This window comes from Barbus barbus (genome assembly GCF_936440315.1).
Source record: "Barbus barbus genome assembly, chromosome: 48".
NCBI lineage: Eukaryota > Metazoa > Chordata > Actinopteri > Cypriniformes > Cyprinidae > Barbus > Barbus barbus.
In genome coordinates, this window is record NC_136726.1 from 20,209,886 (window position 1) to 20,232,385 (window position 22,500).

General features: G+C 35.6%; 2 protein-coding genes across 2 annotated transcripts in view; both read right to left on the reverse strand.

Annotated features, from left to right (window-relative positions):
• Positions 1-4,749, reverse strand: part of gnb5a (guanine nucleotide binding protein (G protein), beta 5a) — a 9,121-nt gene extending 4,372 nt beyond the window's left edge. The window contains exons 1-8 of the mRNA XM_079412661.1: positions 4,529-4,749; positions 3,575-3,711; positions 3,406-3,447; positions 2,756-2,832; positions 1,957-2,089; positions 1,734-1,877; positions 555-646; positions 230-278 (exon numbers count right to left, since the gene is read on the reverse strand). Of these exons, the coding sequence (XP_079268787.1) occupies positions 230-278; positions 555-646; positions 1,734-1,877; positions 1,957-2,089; positions 2,756-2,832; positions 3,406-3,447; positions 3,575-3,711; positions 4,529-4,646 (792 nt within the window). The 5' untranslated portion in view covers positions 4,647-4,749. The remainder of the gene's footprint in view (positions 1-229; positions 279-554; positions 647-1,733; positions 1,878-1,956; positions 2,090-2,755; positions 2,833-3,405; positions 3,448-3,574; positions 3,712-4,528) is intronic.
• A 1,180-nt stretch (positions 4,750-5,929) lies between these two features.
• myo5c (myosin VC) overlaps positions 5,930-22,500 on the reverse strand; it is a 22,685-nt gene continuing 6,114 nt past the window's right edge. The window contains exons 14-41 of the mRNA XM_079411365.1: positions 22,441-22,500; positions 22,231-22,359; positions 21,574-21,671; positions 21,405-21,491; positions 19,630-19,741; positions 19,090-19,301; positions 17,803-17,968; positions 17,574-17,720; positions 16,456-16,620; positions 16,272-16,365; positions 16,131-16,194; positions 15,592-15,772; positions 13,510-13,603; positions 13,360-13,423; positions 13,200-13,277; positions 12,944-13,124; positions 12,775-12,868; positions 11,715-11,778; positions 11,464-11,632; positions 10,668-10,752; positions 10,491-10,589; positions 10,263-10,417; positions 9,440-9,529; positions 9,127-9,277; positions 8,743-9,046; positions 7,147-7,321; positions 6,930-7,010; positions 5,930-6,454 (exon numbers count right to left, since the gene is read on the reverse strand). The exon at positions 22,441-22,500 is cut by the window's right edge and continues 24 nt beyond it. Coding sequence (XP_079267491.1) covers positions 6,302-6,454; positions 6,930-7,010; positions 7,147-7,321; positions 8,743-9,046; positions 9,127-9,277; positions 9,440-9,529; positions 10,263-10,417; positions 10,491-10,589; positions 10,668-10,752; positions 11,464-11,632; positions 11,715-11,778; positions 12,775-12,868; positions 12,944-13,124; positions 13,200-13,277; positions 13,360-13,423; positions 13,510-13,603; positions 15,592-15,772; positions 16,131-16,194; positions 16,272-16,365; positions 16,456-16,620; positions 17,574-17,720; positions 17,803-17,968; positions 19,090-19,301; positions 19,630-19,741; positions 21,405-21,491; positions 21,574-21,671; positions 22,231-22,359; positions 22,441-22,500 — 3,552 coding nt within the window. The 3' untranslated portion in view covers positions 5,930-6,301. The remainder of the gene's footprint in view (positions 6,455-6,929; positions 7,011-7,146; positions 7,322-8,742; positions 9,047-9,126; positions 9,278-9,439; positions 9,530-10,262; positions 10,418-10,490; positions 10,590-10,667; positions 10,753-11,463; positions 11,633-11,714; positions 11,779-12,774; positions 12,869-12,943; positions 13,125-13,199; positions 13,278-13,359; positions 13,424-13,509; positions 13,604-15,591; positions 15,773-16,130; positions 16,195-16,271; positions 16,366-16,455; positions 16,621-17,573; positions 17,721-17,802; positions 17,969-19,089; positions 19,302-19,629; positions 19,742-21,404; positions 21,492-21,573; positions 21,672-22,230; positions 22,360-22,440) is intronic.

The window sequence follows — 22,500 nt, forward strand, 5'->3', positions numbered from 1 at the left end:
ATTCAGCTTTGAATCAAGTAATGAATTAAAATACATTCAAATAGAAAATAGCTTTTTCAAATTGCAATAATATTTCACAATATCACAGTTTTTACTATATTTTAGATCAAATAAATGCAGCCTTGCCAAGCATAAGAGATTTTATAAAAAAAAAAAAAACCATTAGCAATCGTAATGTTTCCAAATGTTTAAATCTGGGAAAAGACTCCCAAGATGGGAAAAGACTCACAGTAGCGTCATCTGAGCCTGAAGCGAAAGCATCTCCACTCGGATAGTACCTACAGTGATAATAAAACATGAACAGTCATGTGACTGTTTTACTCAGTAAACATTACTTGAAGGTGCTGCAAAAGTCCCTTTTAAGAAAAGTCAGATCAGCCGATGACCATATTAGCACTCTTCTGTGGCTATACGGTCTCTCGTGACATTTTGAGTGTTTACACGGACAAATATTGACCAGTGCTGTAAAGGCCTTCCTTAAATGTTGCTCAGTCCACTTTGTGTTTTTTTGCTTTGACAAAACCTGAAGGGAAACGAGGCATGAGGACTCTTACCGCACACTGTTGATGTCTGATTCATGGGTCTCAAAAGACTGGATGCACTGTCCCGTGCGCATGTCCCATACGCAAGCCTTCTTATCACAACCCTGAGAGATATGAGAACATGTGGGTCACTGCACAGGCATGTTAACAGCTCTATTGTACTCGTGTGTGATCTGTGCTGTGCTGTCCTTGTAGATCTGTGCTGCTCGACCCACAAACTGTTTCAGATGGTTCAGTCCAATTTGGTGAACTGGTTTAACTAGTTGTTCGCAAACTGGACATCTGTCTGGGCCGCATGCCTGAGGCTCTGGATTACAGGTAATACTGTGGTAAATAAGGTTTAGTTTCTTTCACAGACTGATCGTTTTGCTTCATAAGACCTCAATATGTTGTCATGAGCAACGGGTATTAATTTTGTATTCCTTGATGCCTTTTTTATTCTCAAAAACGGGCAGCCACTGACTTGCATTTTATGAATTACCAAGGACCTACACATTGGATGGCCTGAGGGTGTGGAAGCCCGTTTCCCCCACCGAATAAAAAATAAAAAAAGGTAATTGCAACTTTTTATCTCACATATTTGCGAGCTATAAAGTCAAAATTGAGAGATATAAACTCGCAGATCTGAATTTTTCTCAAAATTGCATGATATAAATTCACAATTCTTAGAAATAAAGTCACAATTCTGAGAAATAAAGTCAGAATTCTGAGAAATAAAGTCAGAATTGCGAGATATAAACGGACAACTCTGACTTTTTTTCTCAGAACTGCGAGTTTATATCTCGCAATTCTGACTTTATGACATACAATTGCGAGTTAAGTCAGAATTGTGAGGTATAAAGTCACAATGTTGACAACATAGGCTAGTCTTTTTTTCCCCTTCAGAATTGGACTTTACAACTCACAATAATGACTTTATATAATGCAGTTCTAAGAAAAAAACACACCAAGATTTTGAGATGTAAACTCACAACTGGGAGAAAAAAAAGTCAAAATTTTTATTTTTTATTCAGTGGAGGAAAGAGGTAAATTAACAGCAAATTTTTGGGTGAACTATCCGTTTAAGAAAGTAAATAGGGTCAATTGCAATCTCATGTTAACTCTTAAGGTTACACAAGGTAATGTCTGACACTAGTTTGTCAATGGAGGGTATGTGTGGCTTGTGTTTGGCATCAGCAGCTCAGTTCCCACCCCTGACACGAATGTGTTCGCGGTCTCAGAGGGGGCCAGATCCAGACACAGCACATCAGCCGCGTGTCCATGGAAGCTCTGCAGCATCTGACCGCTCTCTACATCCCAAAGAGCACACGTCCCATCACCGCTAGATGTCAGAATCTAACGCAAACACAAAGCACACCACAATCGGTCAAAAGCAAAACACTGTTTTATTATTTCACCATGTGTTCAAGCATACCTGCATATCTGAGTTAGTAAAGCAGCATGCGGACAGGTAGTTGGTGTGCATGGCCACCGATTTCTTCTTGGCGGCGAGGTTTTCGTTCTTGTCCAGGGATAGAGGGTACACAGAGCACTTATTGTCCAACCCACTGCGAAAAACAACGTATCAGATAAAGGTGCAGTATGTAATATTGACAGCTAGTGGTTGAAATGTGTCAGGTCAGGTCAGGTAGAATCTGCTCGCTTCCATGGCTGCAATACGCTGTGTTCTCCACCAACTGGCAACCCAGGGTGCTGAAACCCTATTGGGTAAATTGGTAGTGGGCGGAGTCACAAAAACAGACATTGCGACACAGAACGCACATTTCAAATAACTGGCTGTAGAGTTGTTTTTCTGACAAACAAGTATGTGAACTTATAAAATGTTAAACATATTATAGTATTTTTATTTGTTTTAATTAGATACATCACCTTTAATAAAATAAATCAAGTGAGCATAAAGATGAAGTTAGCAAGCAACTCTCCTTTAATATTATCTCCATATTTTTGGTGTTATCCAGTAAGGATGCTTTGTATTTACTAGACTTGTAATTAAGGTTTAAAGTATGTGATGTGTAGTGGCAATAAATGGAACTGCAAAACAAAATATTGTTTCCTAAAAACGCCTAAAGCTTTCTAGCCTTTACACTGGTTGGAAAAGCATGAAGTCCCACCCCAAATTTATGCAATTGGTTAAGCCTGATGTTTATTGCTCAAAGAGAGATATAATGTTTAGTGAAATATTTAGAAAGGAGCCGGAGAGCCCAGAGACTTACCCACAAGCCACTGCACATCCAGAGGGGGCGTAAGCACAGGCCATGACCCACGTGCAGGGCATAGTCACTGCATGCTCCTGTCAAGACATTTAGTATATTAAAATATATTAAATGCATGGTTATTACAGCTAAAATAATAAACCATAAAAAATAAAAAATCTGCTACTTAAAAAATAAATTGAATGTTAACTGAAAAATAAATAAATAAATAAACAAACATTTTATTTCAGCTAATCGGTAAAGCAATTATTTTCATTTAGATATCTTATACTAAATAAAAAATATGCAGACTTAGGAAAAATAAAACCTAAGACAAATTACAAAAACACACAACAAAATATCTAAAAATAAAAATATGAATTAATTCACAACATTAGTAAAAACTATAATAGTATGTAAATTGTATTAAAATACCACTGATTATTAGTAAAATTAAATTAAAAATCAATAAGGTTTGAAGCTAATCAACAAATTAAGCTACATTTTACAGTATATCAATTTTAGTCAAAAGCATACAGTACATAATTTTATAACAATTATATAACATGATTAGTAACTAATGTAATAGGTCAACTATGGGGGAAAAGTATAGGATATAGCCCTGGAAATCATGGAAATATCCCTATTTTGAAGTGTCATATTTATTTTACCTTATTTGTTGTAAAGGCATCCCATACAATCACCTTTCCATCCTAAAATACAGAAGAAAATGAAATAATTATTGATCAAATTATTGCATCAATTGCCAAGCTGTCACTGTGAGAAGAAATAACAGAGATCAATGCGTGATATGTTTGATGTATGTTTTTATAGACTGACCTGAGATGAGCTGACGAGTCTCCTCTTGTCTTTGCACCAGTCCATACACAGGACTTTATTTCCATGGCCTTTCAGGGTTCGTCTGGTCTTCATGACAAACTGACCCAAAGCCTCAATCTTCTCTGCCACTTGATGTACTGATCAAAAAACAACAACATTTAGTAGATTTGATGTTTTTATCCTTCATGAACATGCCTGTAGATTCCTACATTACTAAATTTTGCTGGCAGTAATTATTGCTTCTTATCAAACCATTAGTGCACAAGCCTTTAAAAAAATGATAAATAATAAATGAACACACAAGTTAATACATTAATAAAATGTATATACAATAAAAATACAAATAAATAAAATGCATAAAATAAATAAGTCTAAATCTAAATAATAATAATAATAATAATAAATGGATTAAAGCGTCTGCTAAATGACGGTATAAATATAAAACACAAAATAACTAAATAAAAACAAATAAATCACTTTTGAAAATTGAAAATTTTTAGCAGTGTTACTGTTATTAGTCATCAAAATATAGCTTAAATTAAATAAATGATAAATGTCACATTAAAAACGAATCAGAAATGTTACTTTGACAGCTAAAAAAATAAAACTGACAAAAGCACATAATAAAAATGATTAAAACAAACTAAATTCAAAATAAAACTGAAAATATAAAACTAAGAACGAATTCAAAATATTAATACTATAATAGTATATAAACAATGCTAAAATAAAACATTCTTGTTTCTCTGAATATCATAATGTGATGCTGAACGGAAAATAAATGCTCCCTTGTCGCCATCATCATCATCATCATGGCCTCAGTAAACCCTGATCAGTTCATCTAAACAGCTGATGATTCCCCTTCAATCTGACTGTAAACATCACGCTACATAATGACAGCTAACATATGTCTTCATTAACACACACACACACACACACACACTCGGCTCTTACGCTCAACATCGTGCAGTTTGGCTCTCTCCTCCTCCAGCTTGGTCTTCAGCGTCTCGGATTCGGTTTTGAGCGTCACCAGAGTGTCGCTGGGCTGCGAGGCCACCTCCTGTGAGGCCATTTCCACCAGAAAACACAAGAGTGGCGGAGGAGAGGAGTGTTGTAATGGAGAGAGAGACGGAGGAGAGACTGGAGACGGAGCGCGCGGGGGATGCAGCTGCCGTGACGTCATGAAGGACTCTCTCTCTCTCTCTCTCTCTCTCTCTCTCCCTCTCTCTCCCTCTCTCTCTCTCTCCCTTTCTCCCTCTCTCTCTCTCTCTCATCCGTCTGAAGCCCCCAGAGAGACACTCGGATGTGCTGCTTTCGACATCTGCAAGGCAAGGGCTTCTCAAATCCAATATTCCGTTTCTTCACTCTCAGGATTCACATCAAAATAAAAAAGCACAAAATATTAAAAATAAATTTAAACTAATCTAAATATTTGATTATATTCCTAAAATGGTTGTTTAAAAAACGTTAAACCTATTTGTAATGCCATACTGTAGGCCTAATGAGTTTATATATATATATATATATATATATATATGCCTCTGTAATCTCAATCTCACAGGGTGCATCATTCCACAAACATGTTGGTTATAATTTATAAATTAAACAACATTTATAAAAAGAAATAATAATAAATAAAGGCCTATTTTCAGGGCTATTTTTGATATACTTTTGTCATTTTTAATTTGTTTTGAAAATATTTCTATTTAGCTTTCATTTATTATCATTGCAGTTCTTGATATTATTTTGATTATTATTTTTTAATTGCAATTAAGATCATTACCTAATTTTTTTTACTAATGTAATACTTTTGTGTTATTTAATATTATAGCATTAATATTCTGAATTAAGTTTTATTTTAATATTTTCAGTATGTTAATTTTGTTTTTAAGTATTAGTAATGTTATGTAATTTTGTCCTTTTTTATATATATATATTTATTTGTATTATTATTTATTAGTTTATCATTGGAATTAAGCACATTCCACCCATTTTTCTTTACTAAAATGTTTTATTTTGAATTTAATTATAATTACCATATTTTCAATGAACATTTGCATATTCTCCTTATTCTAATATTGTCATGAAAATCTTTAAGATGCATTTTATTATTGTTAGGTTAAAATGAACACATTAAAAACAGTACAACCATTAATATCAAATTATATAACAATAGTAAATATATGTATGTGAATTATAACATGTTGGAGGAATGCACCCTGTGAGACTGAGATTGCTAGATTAGTTCTAGGGGGTTCCATCTCTAGTCCATTGATGATTAACCATCATAAATATTGCATTTCCATGGCATATTGTGAGAGCTATGGTGAAGTGCTAAGAGTGAAGAGAGGAGGACTCATTTGGCAGTTGTGTTTATTGATTTCTGATTTATAAAAAATAAAAATCACTGGAAGAGCAATTTGTGACAAAAATTATTTAGGATTTACAAAATTGAACAAACTGAACATTTGAGGCTGGTTTGTTTGGGTTATTGAAATGTATGTTTGTTCTTGAAAAAAGCTATTCTAAAAGATTTATAATCTAAACAGTTATTCAAGATACTAATTTAGAGAACGTGTGATTAAAATCTTTATAAATAAATCAAAAAAATATGCAAATGTTTAGCATTAGCTACTGTGCAGTGTTTCCATGATGCATTCAGGTCAGCACAGACACATCCTGATCCTAAGTACCAGTCCTGATATCACTAAGGTCAGAGGTTAGAGGTCAAATGCGAGTGACGAAGCCCAGATGGAGGCTGCTGGGCACCTGCAGGAGCTCTAGTGCTTGTGGTGAGGAGCAGAAGGGGAAGGTGACCTGGAAACGATATTGTGAATCAATCATCAGCTGAGACGACCCCTCGCGCTCCTGCAGCAGCGCCTGCAGCATAAAGACAAAACAAGGGCTCAATTCAGCAAATGATTTGAGATCATTTCCCTTTATACTACCATACAAAAGTTTGGGGTCGGTAAGGTTTAAAAAAAAAAAAAATACTTTTTTTCAGCAAGGAGGCATTAAAGTGATCAAAAGAGAGAGTAAGTGACATTTATAATGTTACAAAACAAATAAGTGCTGTTCTATTCATCTTACAATCAGAAAAAATAACAAGTATCACAGTTTCCACAAAAATATAAAGCAGCACAACTGTTTTCAACGTTAATTATAGTAAGAAATGTTTCACTGAAGGATCATGTGACACTGAAGACTGGTGTAATGATGCTGGAAATTCAGCTTTGATCACAGAAATAAATGACATTTTATTCAGTAACAGAATTTTAAATTGAAACAATATTTCACAATATTACCCCAAACTTCTGAATGCTTGTATACATGCTTAAAAAAGAAAAAATCCAACCTGCACTTTGCGGACGAAGGACGGAGCGACACGCTTTTCGAAATCATCAATGGGTGTGTACGAGTTAAGGATTTTCGCAATCTACAAAACCAGAAAACAACCAGATTCTAAGGGCTCTTATAAATGATACCAAAAGAGCTGACATTCTATGGCCCATATAGCATATATAAACGACTCTAAAAAGAATCGGTGTAAAATTGCAGGCTGTAGTTTGCACCTGCACGGGCGAGAGCTCGGAGCATCTCTGCTTGATCTCGGCTGCGTCCTCATCTGTGGTCTTGTTGACCTGAAGAAGCCAAGCGACCTGAGAAAGCGGCCCCAGCGTTTCCATAGCGAAGCTGCTCTGCAGATCCTTCTCTCGCAGCCACTCCTCTAGATAACTGATGTTGCACCTGGAATAAAAAAGACGCTTTATTAAACTCTATTTCTGGGGATGTTTAGAAAGCCATATTACCATATCTGTGCAGGAAGCAGTACATATACAGTACATACATATTTCTGTGCACAGAATGCCAGAATGACAGAGCACACTGCACTGAATACCATATCCCACAATGCAATGCACACTTTATTTATCTTCCATTTCCAGTAATGCATGAACTGGAAACATATATATATATTGCTTACACCGTTTGAAAATGTTCTGTATTTATGGAACATTTAGAACAGTTCCATACTACTCACACTAATATGTACAGTATGTACACATTATGAAAAATGAGCTCAAGTTCATGATTTGCTGTTAAATAAGAAATTATATCAACTGTCTTGGGTTTTTATTTGATTTGACTGCCAACTTGGCACATTTTTAAACAAAATCTTTTTTAAATAACTTAATTATAAACTGGACGCCATTCACTGAATTAAACACATGACATATTGAGGTCATGTGACTTTGAAACAATGTAGCCTTTGAAATATGAATTGTTACAAACTGTGCAGCATTCGATTTACTCTACAACAGTTTAAAAGTTTGAGGGACTGTAAGATTTTTTTATGTTTTAAAAGAAGTCTCTTATGATCAGCAAGGCTGCATTTATTTAACGGTAAAAACAGAAATATTGTGAAATATTATTACAATTTAAAACAGCTGTTTTTTTTTTATTTTAATATATTTGAAAATGTAATTCCTGTGATGCAGCACTGAATTATGGTTACTCCAGTCTTCAGTGTCACATGATCCTTCAGAAATCATTCTCATATGCGGAGTTGCTGCTCAAGAAACATTTCCCATTATTATCCATGTTGAAAACAGTTGTCATGCTTTTATTATATTTTACTTTTCAGGATTCCTCGATGACTAAAAAGTTAAAAAGAACAGCATTTATTTTAAAATCTGTCACTTTTGATCAATTTAATGCATCCTTTTACTTTTTACTTTTACTTTTATTCATTTAGCTGACGCTTTTATCCAGAGCGACTTACAATTGCTATATATGTCAGAGGTCGCACGCCTCTGGAGCAACTAGGGGTTAAGTGTCTTGCTCAGGGACACATTGGTGTCTCACAGTGGATTCGAACCCGGGTCTCTCACACCAAAGGCATGTGTCTTATCCACTGCGCCATCACCACCCTTCAGCATCCTTGCTGAATAAAACAGTTGTGTCTATGGCTGATGATATACAAGGCAAAAAACTACTTTTTTGAGCAATTTTGCCAGGCAACTTTTTTTTTTCAAATGCACTTTCCCACTGAGAATGGGTAACATATTTCTATCTGGATACCCGCTGCTCAAAGAGTTGCACTGTGTCTCATCAGCCTATGCAGTGCATTATGTAATAATGCATATACAGGAAAAAACACCTGTACGCACCTGATCTGCATGCCCTTGCGGCAGGAGCACAGGTCCTTGCGGAGCAGGATGCTGTTCACCGACGTGGATCCGATGATGAAGAACAGCTGTCTTATGACCTGACCCTGCAGCTGCGGCTCCATGCTGTGCTGCTCCATGCTGGTGTGGAACGCGTCGAGCTGCTGCAGGATGGAGGTCACGCTGAACGGCTCCGACCCGCTGTGGTCCCCGCCATCCTCGTACGCACTATTGGAGCGCTTGCGGAAACCAGTGGGCTTCATGCTGGAGATTCCCTGGAGACTCTCGTGCTCCAACATCCCAGGGACTGAACGGAGAGAGTGGATTAACAAGACGGAACAGAGGAAAATGCATTATAACGGCACTGCATCGACTTTATTTCCATACTGATCATGGGAAAGAGTGCGTCCTCCATCACGCTGATGACCTGATGGTAGACGTTGATGGCGAGGTCGCTGAGAATCTGCCGGTGCTCTGAAAGGTCGAAGTTCCTCAGGCAGTTCTTGTTCTGACGAGGAGTGTTGTGCTTCATGAACTCCTGTTGATGGAGGGGAAATGAACATTCTCATTTGTTGGTTTCAGGAATGATACAGTAAGATATCTTTGAAAATGTTGATGCACTGAATAAGGAAGTATAAAGAGCATTGTATGGGGTATTTAATAGAGGTAGGGAGGAGAGAGACACAGAAAAGGACTTTACCTCGTCCCCACTGTACTGTTTGAGACAGTTGAGGAATTGATATGTGTTTGAGAGCCAGAAGGACAGAAGTTCAAAATTCTCCTGGTGGTTCTGAAACCATAGTCATCAGAATCATCATCATTTGTTTTTTGCAAAATTAAGCATGTTTACAATGTCAACTATTATATTTTTGCACTGACATTATATTTTATTATAATTATTTTAGTTTGGCATTTATTATTATTTTATTATTTATTGTATTGCTGTTTCTATATTACTAATATATGTATATTTAAAAGCAGTGTAATAAATATTACCATGACGTACATATACACTTCACAATTTTTATTACATTTACTGTAATACAATTTATTTTTTGTATTTATTTTATTATTATACATTTTTTTATTACATTAATTTATATTATTATATGACATGAATATGTATGTGTGTGTATATATATATATATATATATATCATAGTATTTGTTGCATTCCCTATAATCCCTATAATAAATACTATGATGACAATATATTATTTTTATTTTATTTCTTTATATTACTATATCATATTAATACAAATATTAAAATTAAAAAAAATTCAGTATTTTATTTTCATTTTATTAAACAATAATTTTATTTTATTACATAGGCTACATACTGTTTGTCATTAATGACAAGGAGATATTGCATTATAATAATGAGAATTCACCCATACAAAAAGGATCTGCATTAAAAGCTGAAAGTAACCATAATTAAAATCCATGTAAAAATCCACATCTGTCAAAAACATCCAGACAAAAAAATTATTTTCCGGTTCCTGAATATAACAAATATAATCTTACCGTGATGACCTCTTTGATGGCTGAGATGATGCCGTTCATGAGGGACTTGAGCTTGTTTCCGTCGTTAAGGTAATCGCCATGTCTCACACACATGAAGAGGAGATGTGCAGCCAGACCAGGGATCATTTGCACACCCACACCGCGAGGTTTCAGCTCTGCAGATTACAAACCACTGAGTAAATTATGAGTTATGGACTTGCACACATATGCTTTCAGTGATGGATTTACCTAGTATAAGCGTCCGGATCAGCCTGCTTTCATTCTCCTTCTTGTACTCCAACATGCCCAAGTACTCTTTGGGCACGGCCGGTGCTGCTTTCTGATTGGCTGATGCGGATACAAAACATGGAAAGGATGAGAAAGGATTGGCTAAATGTGAAATCAGGTGAATAGGAAGAGTTTTACCTGTTGCATTTGTCTGAATGGCTTTGATTTGGTCTTGGAGTCGTTTTATCAGTCTGTCCTTCATGTCCAGCTGCTCTTCAAAGTCCTGAAACCAGAAGAAAATTATCTTAAAAATTAGAGAAATAGATATATATCGACTTTTTGAACCGCAAGACCTAAATGTCTTTCAGGAGGACACTGATTTTGGTCCCACTAACAGTAAAAAAAAAAAAAAAATCAGAAATTAATAAATATATTTTAATAATCGAAATAAAAATATTTAAAAATTCAATTATATATATATATATATATATATAGTAAGTGTAAGCATATTATAATTATATAACATTAATATTAACATTAATAATCTTAATACTAATATTCAGGAGGACACAAGTAAAAGTTTTAAATAAACAAATGCATAAATTAATAAATTAATTTGCATACTAATGAGTTTATATAAAATATTTAATAAATAAATGAAGTATAATACATATTAAATAGGAAGTGTAAATAATATATACTATTAAGCATTTTATGTATTGATATATAAGCTTATAATAACTATTAATATATATTAAATTATATTTAATACACAGTATACTATTTATTAAAAAATCAGCTCTCAATTTAGCATTTTCTTTAGCATTTTTGCATTTCTGTTTATTTATGTTTTATGTTGTATTATTTTTACGCTTTGAGAGGTGTATATATTTATTATGCGTGTATTTTTCTTTATTTGCAAGTCACTTTGTATAAAAGCTACAAAATGCACATAATCGCAGATGTAATCCTGAGCGTGCCCTTTCACACACACCATATTCTCAGCTGTGAGGCGAGATGTCTCCTGTCTGAATTTGTTCTTGGCTTCTCTCTCCGAGAGCTGGGCTTTCTGTAGCTGCTCGTTCTCCTCCTGGAGGTCAGCCATCTGGCTCTCCATCTCTTCTCTTCTCCTCTCGCTCTCTGTAATCTTCTCCTCCGTGTGCCTATGAACAGATGCATAACACCTGCACCTTCAGCCTTGTGCCACAGTCTGTAAATATAGTCTAAGGGTAATAAAGGCCTTACCTGCGCTCCGATCGCTCCTCTTCAACAGTGAGCTGAAGCTCGTTTGATAACTCCTTTATTTTTGCTGCCACATACAATTTAAGAAGTGCAAACATGATCATAATTGGTCTAACCTCAAGTAAAAAAACATCCAAACAGATATAAATCTGAATTTAACATGATTTATTCACATACATTACTTGTCAAAAGTATGGATAATTAAGATCATTTATTCATTTATATCTCTATTGCTCACCAAGGCTGCATTTATTTGATCAAAAACACAGTAAAAAAGCAATATTGTGAAATATTATTACAATTTAAAATAACTCTATTTGAATATATTGTAAAATGTAATTTATTCCTGTGATCAAAGCTGAATCCAGTTTTCAGTGTCACATGATCCTTCAGAAATCATTCTGATATAAATATTTGGTCCCACTTTATATTAAGTGGCCTTAACTACTATGTACTTACGTCATAAAATAAGTACAATGTACTTATTGTGGTCATATTGTATTGCAAAACACTTTTGCTGCCATTGAGGTGGGATATGGGTTAGGTTAGGGACAGGTTTGGTGGTACGGGTATGTTTAAGGGGGGGTTAAGGTGCAAGGGATGAGTCAACAGTGTAATTATAAATGTAATTACAGGAATTAATTACAGATGTAACTATATGCAAGTATTGTTTAGAATATAAGTACAGTGTAAAAACATGTATGTACACAATAAGTGCATTGTACCAAATTATTAATTTTAATATAAAGTGAGACCACTCACATTAAATATCAAATCACATTTTATAACATATATTTAAATCAAAAACAGTTACTTTAAAGGGTAATAATCTTTCATAATATAAATGCTTTTACTGAATTTTTGATCAAATAAATGCAGCCTTAGTGAGTAGAAGAGACTTCTTTCAAAAACATTAAAAAGTGTTAGTTATTCCAAACTTTTGATAAATAGTGTATTTAAAACAGAAGCCCTGGAGTGTGACATCATATCCTGTTGCCCATGTCTGTCGAAAAATAAGTCTGCATGTGTAAAATCCAGTCTAATTCAGATGTGATTGGCTCACCGCTCATCTCAGCTCTCTGATCTTGTAACTGGGTCTCAAGCTCTTGTTTGTGGCGGTTCAATTCTGACACCTGCTGCTTCAGTTCTGGAATCACCTGCACACAGGAAGTCACCATCATCACCAGCTGACATGCAAACAAACATACAGACTACATAAATACACACTCTACCATGTTCTTGGCAGTGAGGCGGGCCACTTCCTGTCCGATGCTTTGGTTGACGTCACTCTTCTCCTGAAAGAGAGCCTGAAGCATCTCGTTCTCTTTGTTTAAATGTTCGTTTTTGAAGACCAGAGTTTCTAATTGACTCTCATAAGTGTCCTTCTGCTCCCGCAGCTGAGTTTCCATCACTCTGAGATAAAAGGACAGCCGAGTTGAAGCAAAAATAAACACTACGGTTTAAATGACAAACCTTTAGAGGTCATACTTAGCAGCTTTTTCCATGGCGTCAAAAGCAGTCAGAAGATCAGCTCCATCATCGTGATCTAAGGCTTCTTCATTGAGTCTGGAGTAAAAGAGATAACTTGATTAAAGCAAATCAAGACCAAATAACAATCAGCACAGACAATCCCAAGATTTTCACACACCTTTGAATGAGATTTTCACCCTTAGCTTCACCGAGCAGCTGCCTCGTGATCAAACTCATCTTAGCTGGGGGCATAAAATGAATAAAGACGGCATTTGGACGAGTCATTCACAGATAATGAAAAATCAGTCCATGGCAGTATGTTTTGTACCTCTGGCTTGTAGATTCTGAGCTCTCATGGTTTTATCAACTTCAGCTCGCTGCGTCTGCAGGCTATTGATTACTTTCCGTAAATCTGGTATGACCTTTAAATTGTCACACAAAAAAAATTAAAGAATAAAAAAACTTTTACACTAAAAAAAAAAACATTTACATTAAGGTCCTTATTAATGTCCACTGTTTAACACTAGATTTGCATTTGCAAAAGGGATAGCAAGTGCTTCAGAGTTGCCAAAAGAATAAAGTTAAGCTAGCTAAGTTTGGTTTTTAAACTCTGGAGGACAAAACCTGCAGAAATTATAAATAAGTAAAAACACAAAAAGCAAACAAATAAATAAATCCACAGATTCACTATAACCCTTTCCAACAGTGACTATGATTTTGACATCCATCTTTTCACACCGACGACAACTGAGGGACACAACTATTAAAAAAGGTTCAAACATTCACTGATGCATGAAGAGCCGGGGGGTGAAAACTTTTGAACAGCATGAAGATGTCCAAATTTTTCTTATTTTGTAGAAATATAATTTTTTCCCATTTAATACTGCCCTTCGGAAGCAACAGAAGATACTTGCATGTTTCCCGGAAGACAAATGAAGTACAATTTACCTTGATCTTCAAATTCAAAAAGATTTCACCCCCGGCTCTTAATGCATCGTGTTTCCTTCAGGAGCATCAGTGAATGTTTGAACCTTTTTTAATTGTTGTGTTTGAGTCCCTCAGTCGTCCTCAGTGTGAAAACATGGATCTCAAAATCATACAGTTACTGCTGGAAAGGGTTCAAATATGCAAAAGATGCTGGAAAACTGAAGAATCTGCAGGATTTTTTGTCTTGTGGACTAAATGTAAACATCTTTTATGTATAAATAAAAAATTACATGCATTGTGTATGATTTTGTTAAAATTAGTCACATATTCACAGATACATGTTCACAAACTTTCAAGCAGCACTGTATATATATATATATATATATATATATATAAATAAATGTTAAATTTGCATGTATTTAAAGAATATTAAAAATGAAAAAAGTATAGGAATTTAAAGGAAAAATTTACATAATTTAAAATTGAATTTCTTTTAACATTTTTGCATTTCCCTAACCATTTGATTTATATTGTATTACTGTTGCATTTAGCATTTTATTTATAATTTTTCTGGTTTATTTATATATTTATGGACAAATGTATTTATTTATTTCAGGGCTGTCAACATTAACGCGTTAACGCATGCATCTTAATACGTGAATATTTTTTTAATGGTATGGTATCTATCATTCATTGGTAATCTATCATTGCCTGCGTCCCACACTTGCCATCCTAAATTCTATGTGATATTAGTCATTTTCAATAATATTTAGGATATTATGTATGCACATTGGGACGCAGGGATTGTGTGATTATGAGGCTGTGATTAAAAATTACAGAGCCGTGGGTTGCGATTTTTTTGGGCTACTTTTATAATGTACCGCGGCCCCCCAAAGTGTACACATGTGATCGCAAAAGGAAGTTATTACAAACACTCGATGGTGGTTTAAAGTGAGTAAAAATGTACTATTGATCTCATAAATTGTCTTATGTAGCATGATGCTAATGTTAGCTCTAATGCACCTGCAGAACAGGTCCAATTCTTCTTCATAATGCATCATATTACTTCATGTAAGGTCAATGTATACTGGGATTGAAGCGATGTAAATGTTTTATTGCCAGTATAAAGGCTGATAATGACTGAAAAAAACAAAAGAATAAGGATTATGTCTCATACCTAGCGGAGGTGTGAAAGGTTCTGTTTCCTTTTAACTAGTTTGTCATGCATGTCTTTATTTCAACACATTTACAGGTAAATCCTAGTATTTTAAATTTGCGATTAATCATGATTAATCACAGTCCATGACTGTGATTAATGCAATCAAACATTTTCATTGATTGACAGCACTAATTTATTTATTATTTTTGCATGTTCATCCTCATATTAGGCTTTGTTCTACCTTAAAACTGCCACTTGTACGTGTTAGACTTGGGAAAATAACGTAAGAAATAAGATGAAGGAAGAGTTACAGGTGTGATTCACCTTGACGTGTTTGGTGAGCTGCAGCACTTGTTCCTGCAGCTCTGCGTTGACCTTCTTGTCCTCCTCCACTTGCGTCTGGAGCCTGATTCGCTCCTCTCTCAGTCTACGGCTTTCCTCTTTCAGGACTACGATCTCTTTATCCGAGTCTTCCTTCTGGAGTTCACCGTTGTGCTCCGCCACCCTGACAAAACAGAACAGCACAAACACATTTAGACAAAGCTCTGATTGATAGCCTAACAAAGGAAAATGAGAAATGTCCAAGCTGTAATTTTCTGCATAAACTACTCAAAGCCGTTTCTGTTCCTCACAAATCTATCATTTTTGGACCACTTTCAGACTACTTTTATGTTGGCCTCATGCTGTTTTTTTTTTTTGGTGCTTGACATGGTTACCATCCACTTTCATAGTACGAGCGGTTTGGTCATTGTGCTAAATTTCTTTTTTTGAGTTCCACGGAGGAAATTAACTCATGTTTGGAAAGATATGAGAGTGAGTAAATGACTTTTGGGTGAACTATCATTTTAAGAAAGCATTCTTACTTTCTGAGTCTCTCCTGTCTTTCTAAGTCTTCCATCAGTTTTCTCTTTACATCCTCAAATTGATCTGGAAAACAAATGTTTTATAAGTAGTTAGTTACATACTCTTCATTGTCACCGTTTTAAAATCATTTCACTCATCACCTTGCATCTGCAGGGTCGTGTCTTTCAGTTTCTGCTCCAAAGTCTTATTGGTAAGAGTAAGTTTCTCTTTGTCACTCTGAAGCAAAGCGATTGCCTTAGAGAAGAGAACAAAGTGAACACCCTCATTATTAAATACACTACTGTGTAAATCTTATAAAGATATTGTACAAATCAGTATCTTTACCTGACTGGCCTCTTCAGAGTTTGTTCTCGCCCTCTCCTCTAAAGCTGCCATCTCATTGGTTAGCTTTCCAAGCTCCGCCTCCAAAGCCTGAATCTTTTCTAGTCCTTGAGTACGTGCACTAGACAAACTGGTGAGTTTTTCCATAAGGCCCATATTCTCTTTATTCTAGAAGAAGAGAGAGGAAAGTTTCATATTTAAGAGTCACTTCAGAAAATGACATACAGTGTTTAAAGAGTCTGACTCATTTTAATTTTTGAAATAGTTGATTTGGTGACATATAAATTTAAGCATGTGACAGGTGTACATTTACAGTACATTCAAAGGATAGATGCTGTTATTTATTTCAATTTTGAATAAGCTTTTAGTTTTATATTTTCAGTTTTCATTTTAATTTTGTTTGTTTTAGTCATTTTGTGCCTTGTACCTTGTCTTTTTTATTAGTTTTCGGGGTTTTTATTATTAGTAGTAGTAGTAGTAGTTTTTATTTTTTAAGTTAAAGTTACGTTTTTTAAGTAAATTTTTTTAGCAATTTTAATACTTATCATTACTTACTTAACTTATTATTTCCGTTATTTCCTAGACAACGTTTCTAGTTTTTGTGTAAGATTTTTAAGTTTCAATGTTTTAATCTAATATTTCTATTCTATTTTAACAATCATCAGTATGCGTTTTCCTTGGAAATCAAACCTTGCTTGAGCAGTCAAGCTATATGTTCTTGAAGTTACTTTGAAGTAAGTTTATATAGGAACAAAAAAAAAATCTCAATTTGTCCTCACAAACAGCAAATAGATTAAATTTGGATTATGTCTTCAGAGGGAAAAAAAACCCACAGTGATCTCAAAAGTCCAAAAATATCTCAACAATATCTTTGCTCTGATTTGCCAAGATATCAAAGTCTGCAATCAAAAGTGAGAGATCTCAATATGAACTGAAACATTTCTCATCCAACCATCTGAAATGCTCCAGTCTCCACATCTATTTTAAAGCTCTCTAAACTTACTCTACTTCAACTACTTATACAGTGGTGTCTATTTTCATTCATCCAAAAGAATTTTAGGAGAATCCATCTGAGACAAAGTTGAAGACAAAGTCTTCTCCTTTATGTTTTGTGATTGTACCTGCTCTTCAATTTTCTTGCGCAGCTGCTGGACTCGGTACGACAGCTGCAAGTTGATGACCAGCCGTCGCATGGTTTGAAAGCGCCGGCGCACCAGCCAAGCTCGAGCGTATTTCTGCAGAATCAGAGCCTTGTGTTCTGCCATCATCTACAATAACACAGACTCAAATGTGTGACTGTGTGATCAGGGTTAAAAGACCTTTATGAAATGACAAACAATGTAACTTTGCCTCTCTGTAGCGCTTGCGGGCCATCCATCCTCTGGTGAAGGCCTGTATGGTGATTGCAGCCCTCAAGATGAGCTGGTAAATCCTCCGTACCAGATACCCACGACAGTGTCTCTGAATCACCACAGACGCCCAACCCTGCTTCAACGCCAGAGCGGTCACAGTGCGTCTGCAACAGAAACGTTTTTAATGTACTCCAAATGTAGCATTTGATGAAAACGCACAAGACGAGTTCTTGCACTTCATATGTGCTATTCTTTAATTGTTTGTTTATATACACATACAACAGATTGACATCTTTGGTTGCTTCAAGTCATCCATATTTTGCATGTTGATGCATTTTAAGATGACAAACTTGGCTTGACACATGCACAAGTGCCATTTCTGAAACGTGAATGAGCCAGGGTTATTGTTGTTAACCAAAACTATAACCATTGAGACATTTTTTGTTACATGAATTAAAATAAACTTTAACTGAAATAGAATAAAAAACAAAGAAGTACATATTTTTTTAGTTCGATTAGTACAATTAAAATGAAACTGGAAAATGTAAAAGTTTAAACTAATTCAAAATATGAATACAAAATATAAAAGCATCTCAATGATACTACAATAACACTGGAATGAGTGAATAACAGTTTAAAGTTCAATCGAAGTTTTATAGGCTACTTTTATGGTGCTCGTTTGTCCTTTTTGGAGTTTGGCTTGCTTAACATGTTTTGTATATGAAGGAAGAATGGAAGTCACATTAGTTTGCAACAACATGGGTGCTCTATCTTTTAAAAATGCTCAAGTTTTGTCAAAAAATGCTAATTTTTACAATTTTTTTAACTTTTTAACATTTAGGGTCAGTTTTTTTGTTTTTGTTTTTAAAGAACTAAATCATTTTATTACGCAAGGATGCATTAAAATGATGAAAATGTGACAGTAAAGACATTTATAATGTTACCAAACACATCTGTTTCAAATAAACGCTGTTCTTTTGAACTTTCTACTTATCAAAGAATCCTAAAAAATATATCACGGTTTCCATGAAAATATGAAGCAGCACTGCTTTTTTCAACATTGATAATAATCAGAAATGTTTCTTGATCAGCAAATCAGAATGATTTCTGAAAGGTCATGTGACACTGAAGACTGGAGTAATGATGCTGGAAATTCAACAGGAATAAATGACTTTTTACAACATATTCCAATTGAAAACTGCTGTTTAAATTTGTAACAATGTGACTGTATTTTTGATCAAGAAAGATTCAAGATTTGGATTGCTAGCGCTCTGGAAACACTCACCTGATCTGTTTCTTTCCACGCACGTACTGTTGGATTGTGATGGCAGCTTGTCTCATGTGCAGGAACCTGCGTCTCTGCCTCCAGCCCCTCACGTGCTTCTGGATGGTCACGCAAGCCGCCCGAAGATGATCCAAACGTAGCTTCTCCAGGTACGCCACCTGTCCTGCCCTGAAGAAGATCTTAGTCCGACCGAACTTGTACTGGTTGGAATCCTTTAATGGACCAAAGAGGACTTTTTTCATAAGATGGCTGAAGAACACAAGCTCTCAGATGTACAGTACACTCTTAAAAATAAAGGTGCTTCACGATGCCACAGAAGAACCTTTTTGTCTAAATGGTTCCATAAAGAACCTTTAACATCTGAAGAACCTTTCTGTTTCACAAAAGGTTCTTTGTGGTGAAAGAAGGTTCTTCAGATTATAAAAAGGTAAGAAATTTCATTTCATTGTATAACCAAAAATGGTTCTTCTATGGCATCGTTGTGAAGAACCTTTTAAACACCTTTATTTTTAAGAGTGCACCACAGTGCGTTTCTCTTACAGGAATGAGTCTCTGCAGAACAGTCTTGCACGTCTGCTTCTTCTCTTCTAGCTTCAGCTCCGACTGGCTCATCAAGATACTGTAACGACTGTAAAACTCTATATACATCCACCTGTAAGGATGGACAGAGACTATGAGAACTGTACAAATTAATGATGACTATTCTGTACATCTGGGACCATTTTAACCTGGCGGGTTGTATTTTCTGATGTGAGATTTTTGTTGAATTTGTTTTATTTATTTATTCATCGTTTTGTTCTTTTTGAACGAATCTTTTAGGTGAACGTATCATTCTCGTTCACGTAATCCATTGACTCATATTTCTCGTTCACTGAAATCCCTTCAGAGCAGCGTGGCCCTGTCAAAGACTGACTAAAACTAAACTAAACCTCGAGCCAATAGCATTCGAGTATGAGATGTGACGGAGCATGTGATTTGTTGAATGTAGTGAACGAATACACCCTTCACTGACCGAGTTGCTTTACAGTCTGAACGAGAGAGAGATCTCATTCGTGAACGAGTTGAATGAACTGGTACATCTCGTTCGTGGACGTAAGAACCAGTTGTTGAACGATAATGATGGCGCACAGGTAGAGCTCAGCTCGTGTAGTTTGGCATATCTGCAGCTAAGAAAGAAAATGTAATGAAAACTGACCCACTACTGTGTTTTAGACTTAGTTTAGTGGTATATTTTGCACTTTGAACAATTTACCTGTTTTTATTTACAATTTACTGTACAGAGTACTGAACGAGTAACGAGAGAGATCTTGAGAGAATTGTTCAAAGTGCAAAAAATACAACAAAACTAAGTCTAAAACACCTAGTGGGTCAGTTTTCATTACAATGGTAAAGTGTACATTTCTTTCTTTGCTGCAAATATGCCAAACTACACGAGCCAAGCTCGCCATATCGTTCAACAACTGGTTCTTTTCATTCACGAACGGTTGTTACTGAACGAACACGGCCATCACTGACCTGAGTTGCTGTTTTGAGTCTGAACGAGAGAGATCTCGTTCGTGAACGAATTAAACGAACTGGTACATGTCGTTCGTAAACAAACGTGAACCAGGTAGGTCGGTCATTTGAGTCAGTCTCGTTCAGCAATCAGCAGAAAGCGGATGCAAAGCGCAGTTACTGTGCACATACACTTGTTTATATATTCATATTTAACATACAGAACATAACTTCACGACATCCCAGATTTATGAATGTGTTAACATCTGACCAAACAATTAAAAATGTTAATAATGCAAGATGTTTTGCTCATCTGAACCATTTATTTAGACTTATTTAATGAGTAGATTAGGCACACATTTTAATAAAGCCAAATCAGTTTTTTGTAACAAGTAAATACAGTATGTTTGTTGACTTAAGACATAATAACACATAACACACTCTTTTTCGCCAAATGCTGACGTATTTATGAAATATGAAGAAATGGTCACTGAATGAATCAGTGAACGAATCTGAACGAATCATTTTGGTGAACGAACTGAAAATGAACAAATCGAAAATCGAAAGAATCAAAATTTCCATTTTGACGCGCTGACTTTACCGATTAGCGATTGGCTCTTTTGCTCAGAAGGCGGGGCTTCGTTCGATAGAGCTGCCATATTGAGCGTTGCATTTTTCCCCATTCAAAACTATACCAGTGACACGTCTTTGGGTATTATATAGTCTTTTGTGTAGGCAAAACTAAAACTTAAGATGGTCAGAAGACAGTAAAGTTCTGAAAACTTTAATAAACATTAGGGAATGCTTGAGGCACTAGTCACCTGGACGGGTAACTCTGGGCACTGATACGAATGGTCTCCAGCACACCACAGGCCCTCAGCTGCTGCACCACACGCTTTGAGTCATATCTGAACAAACACACACAACACAAATAAATATACTGTCTACAGAAAAACACATATAAAGTAATTCAGGCTTGTTGTCACTTACTCAAATGGCAGTTTCTCTTCATTGGGTTTAATACAGCGCACATAATGAGGTGTAGTAGCATTCAGCGTCTCCATTAACATGTACAAGGAACTTCGAAACTAGATAAAATTAATATGTATGTTAAACTTAATCTTTCAAAAGGAGTTAAACAGACATGATTATTCTCACTAGGGATGTGCCCGAATCCGACTACGGTATTCGGAAAGGTAATGATATGTACTACAGCAACCGTAAAGGGAATAAATATGAAATATACGAGAAAAATATATTTCAGTGCTTTCAGGGAGCTGTTATTAATATGCGGGACATTGAAATCACTTATGAATGCGCGCTTACTTTTTACTTTCACTTTTGAGATTCGCGATCACAAGCAGCCTAATCTACTTACCACACATTTCACAAGATTAGATGTTTGTCAGTGGTGCTCAGGATCTGCAAATCATTCAACATCGTCCTATCGGTCCTTACCTCTCTCTGTTTATGTGGTAAGTGAAATTGTATGTACTGTAATGTAACAGGCTACTGCTAGCAAGCGGCTAACCATGTCCCTTTTGTGGCTCCGTAGAATGCATTATTCGTTTTCCGTGCCTTTCCGAATACGGATTCGCTATTCGAGCACATCCCTAATTATCACTAGTATTGACTATGAATTTGTACCTTGTCTCCTACAGTGGTTCTCAGCTGCTTGTTTGAAGCTTTAACTCTGGGATATGCCGGTGTCACCTTAATAATCTTATGGCCAGAATCTGGTTCCTCCACTTTAAAAAAATCCGCCAAGACAGCAAACTAACAACACAGAAATGAGATAAACAACAATGCAATGATATTAAACTTCATTAAAAATGAAGGGAGCTATTACGCTGATACCTGACTAGCACGCATGATGTCCACCAGCTCTTCATAAAGCGTGTCTCTGTTCTTCTCCAA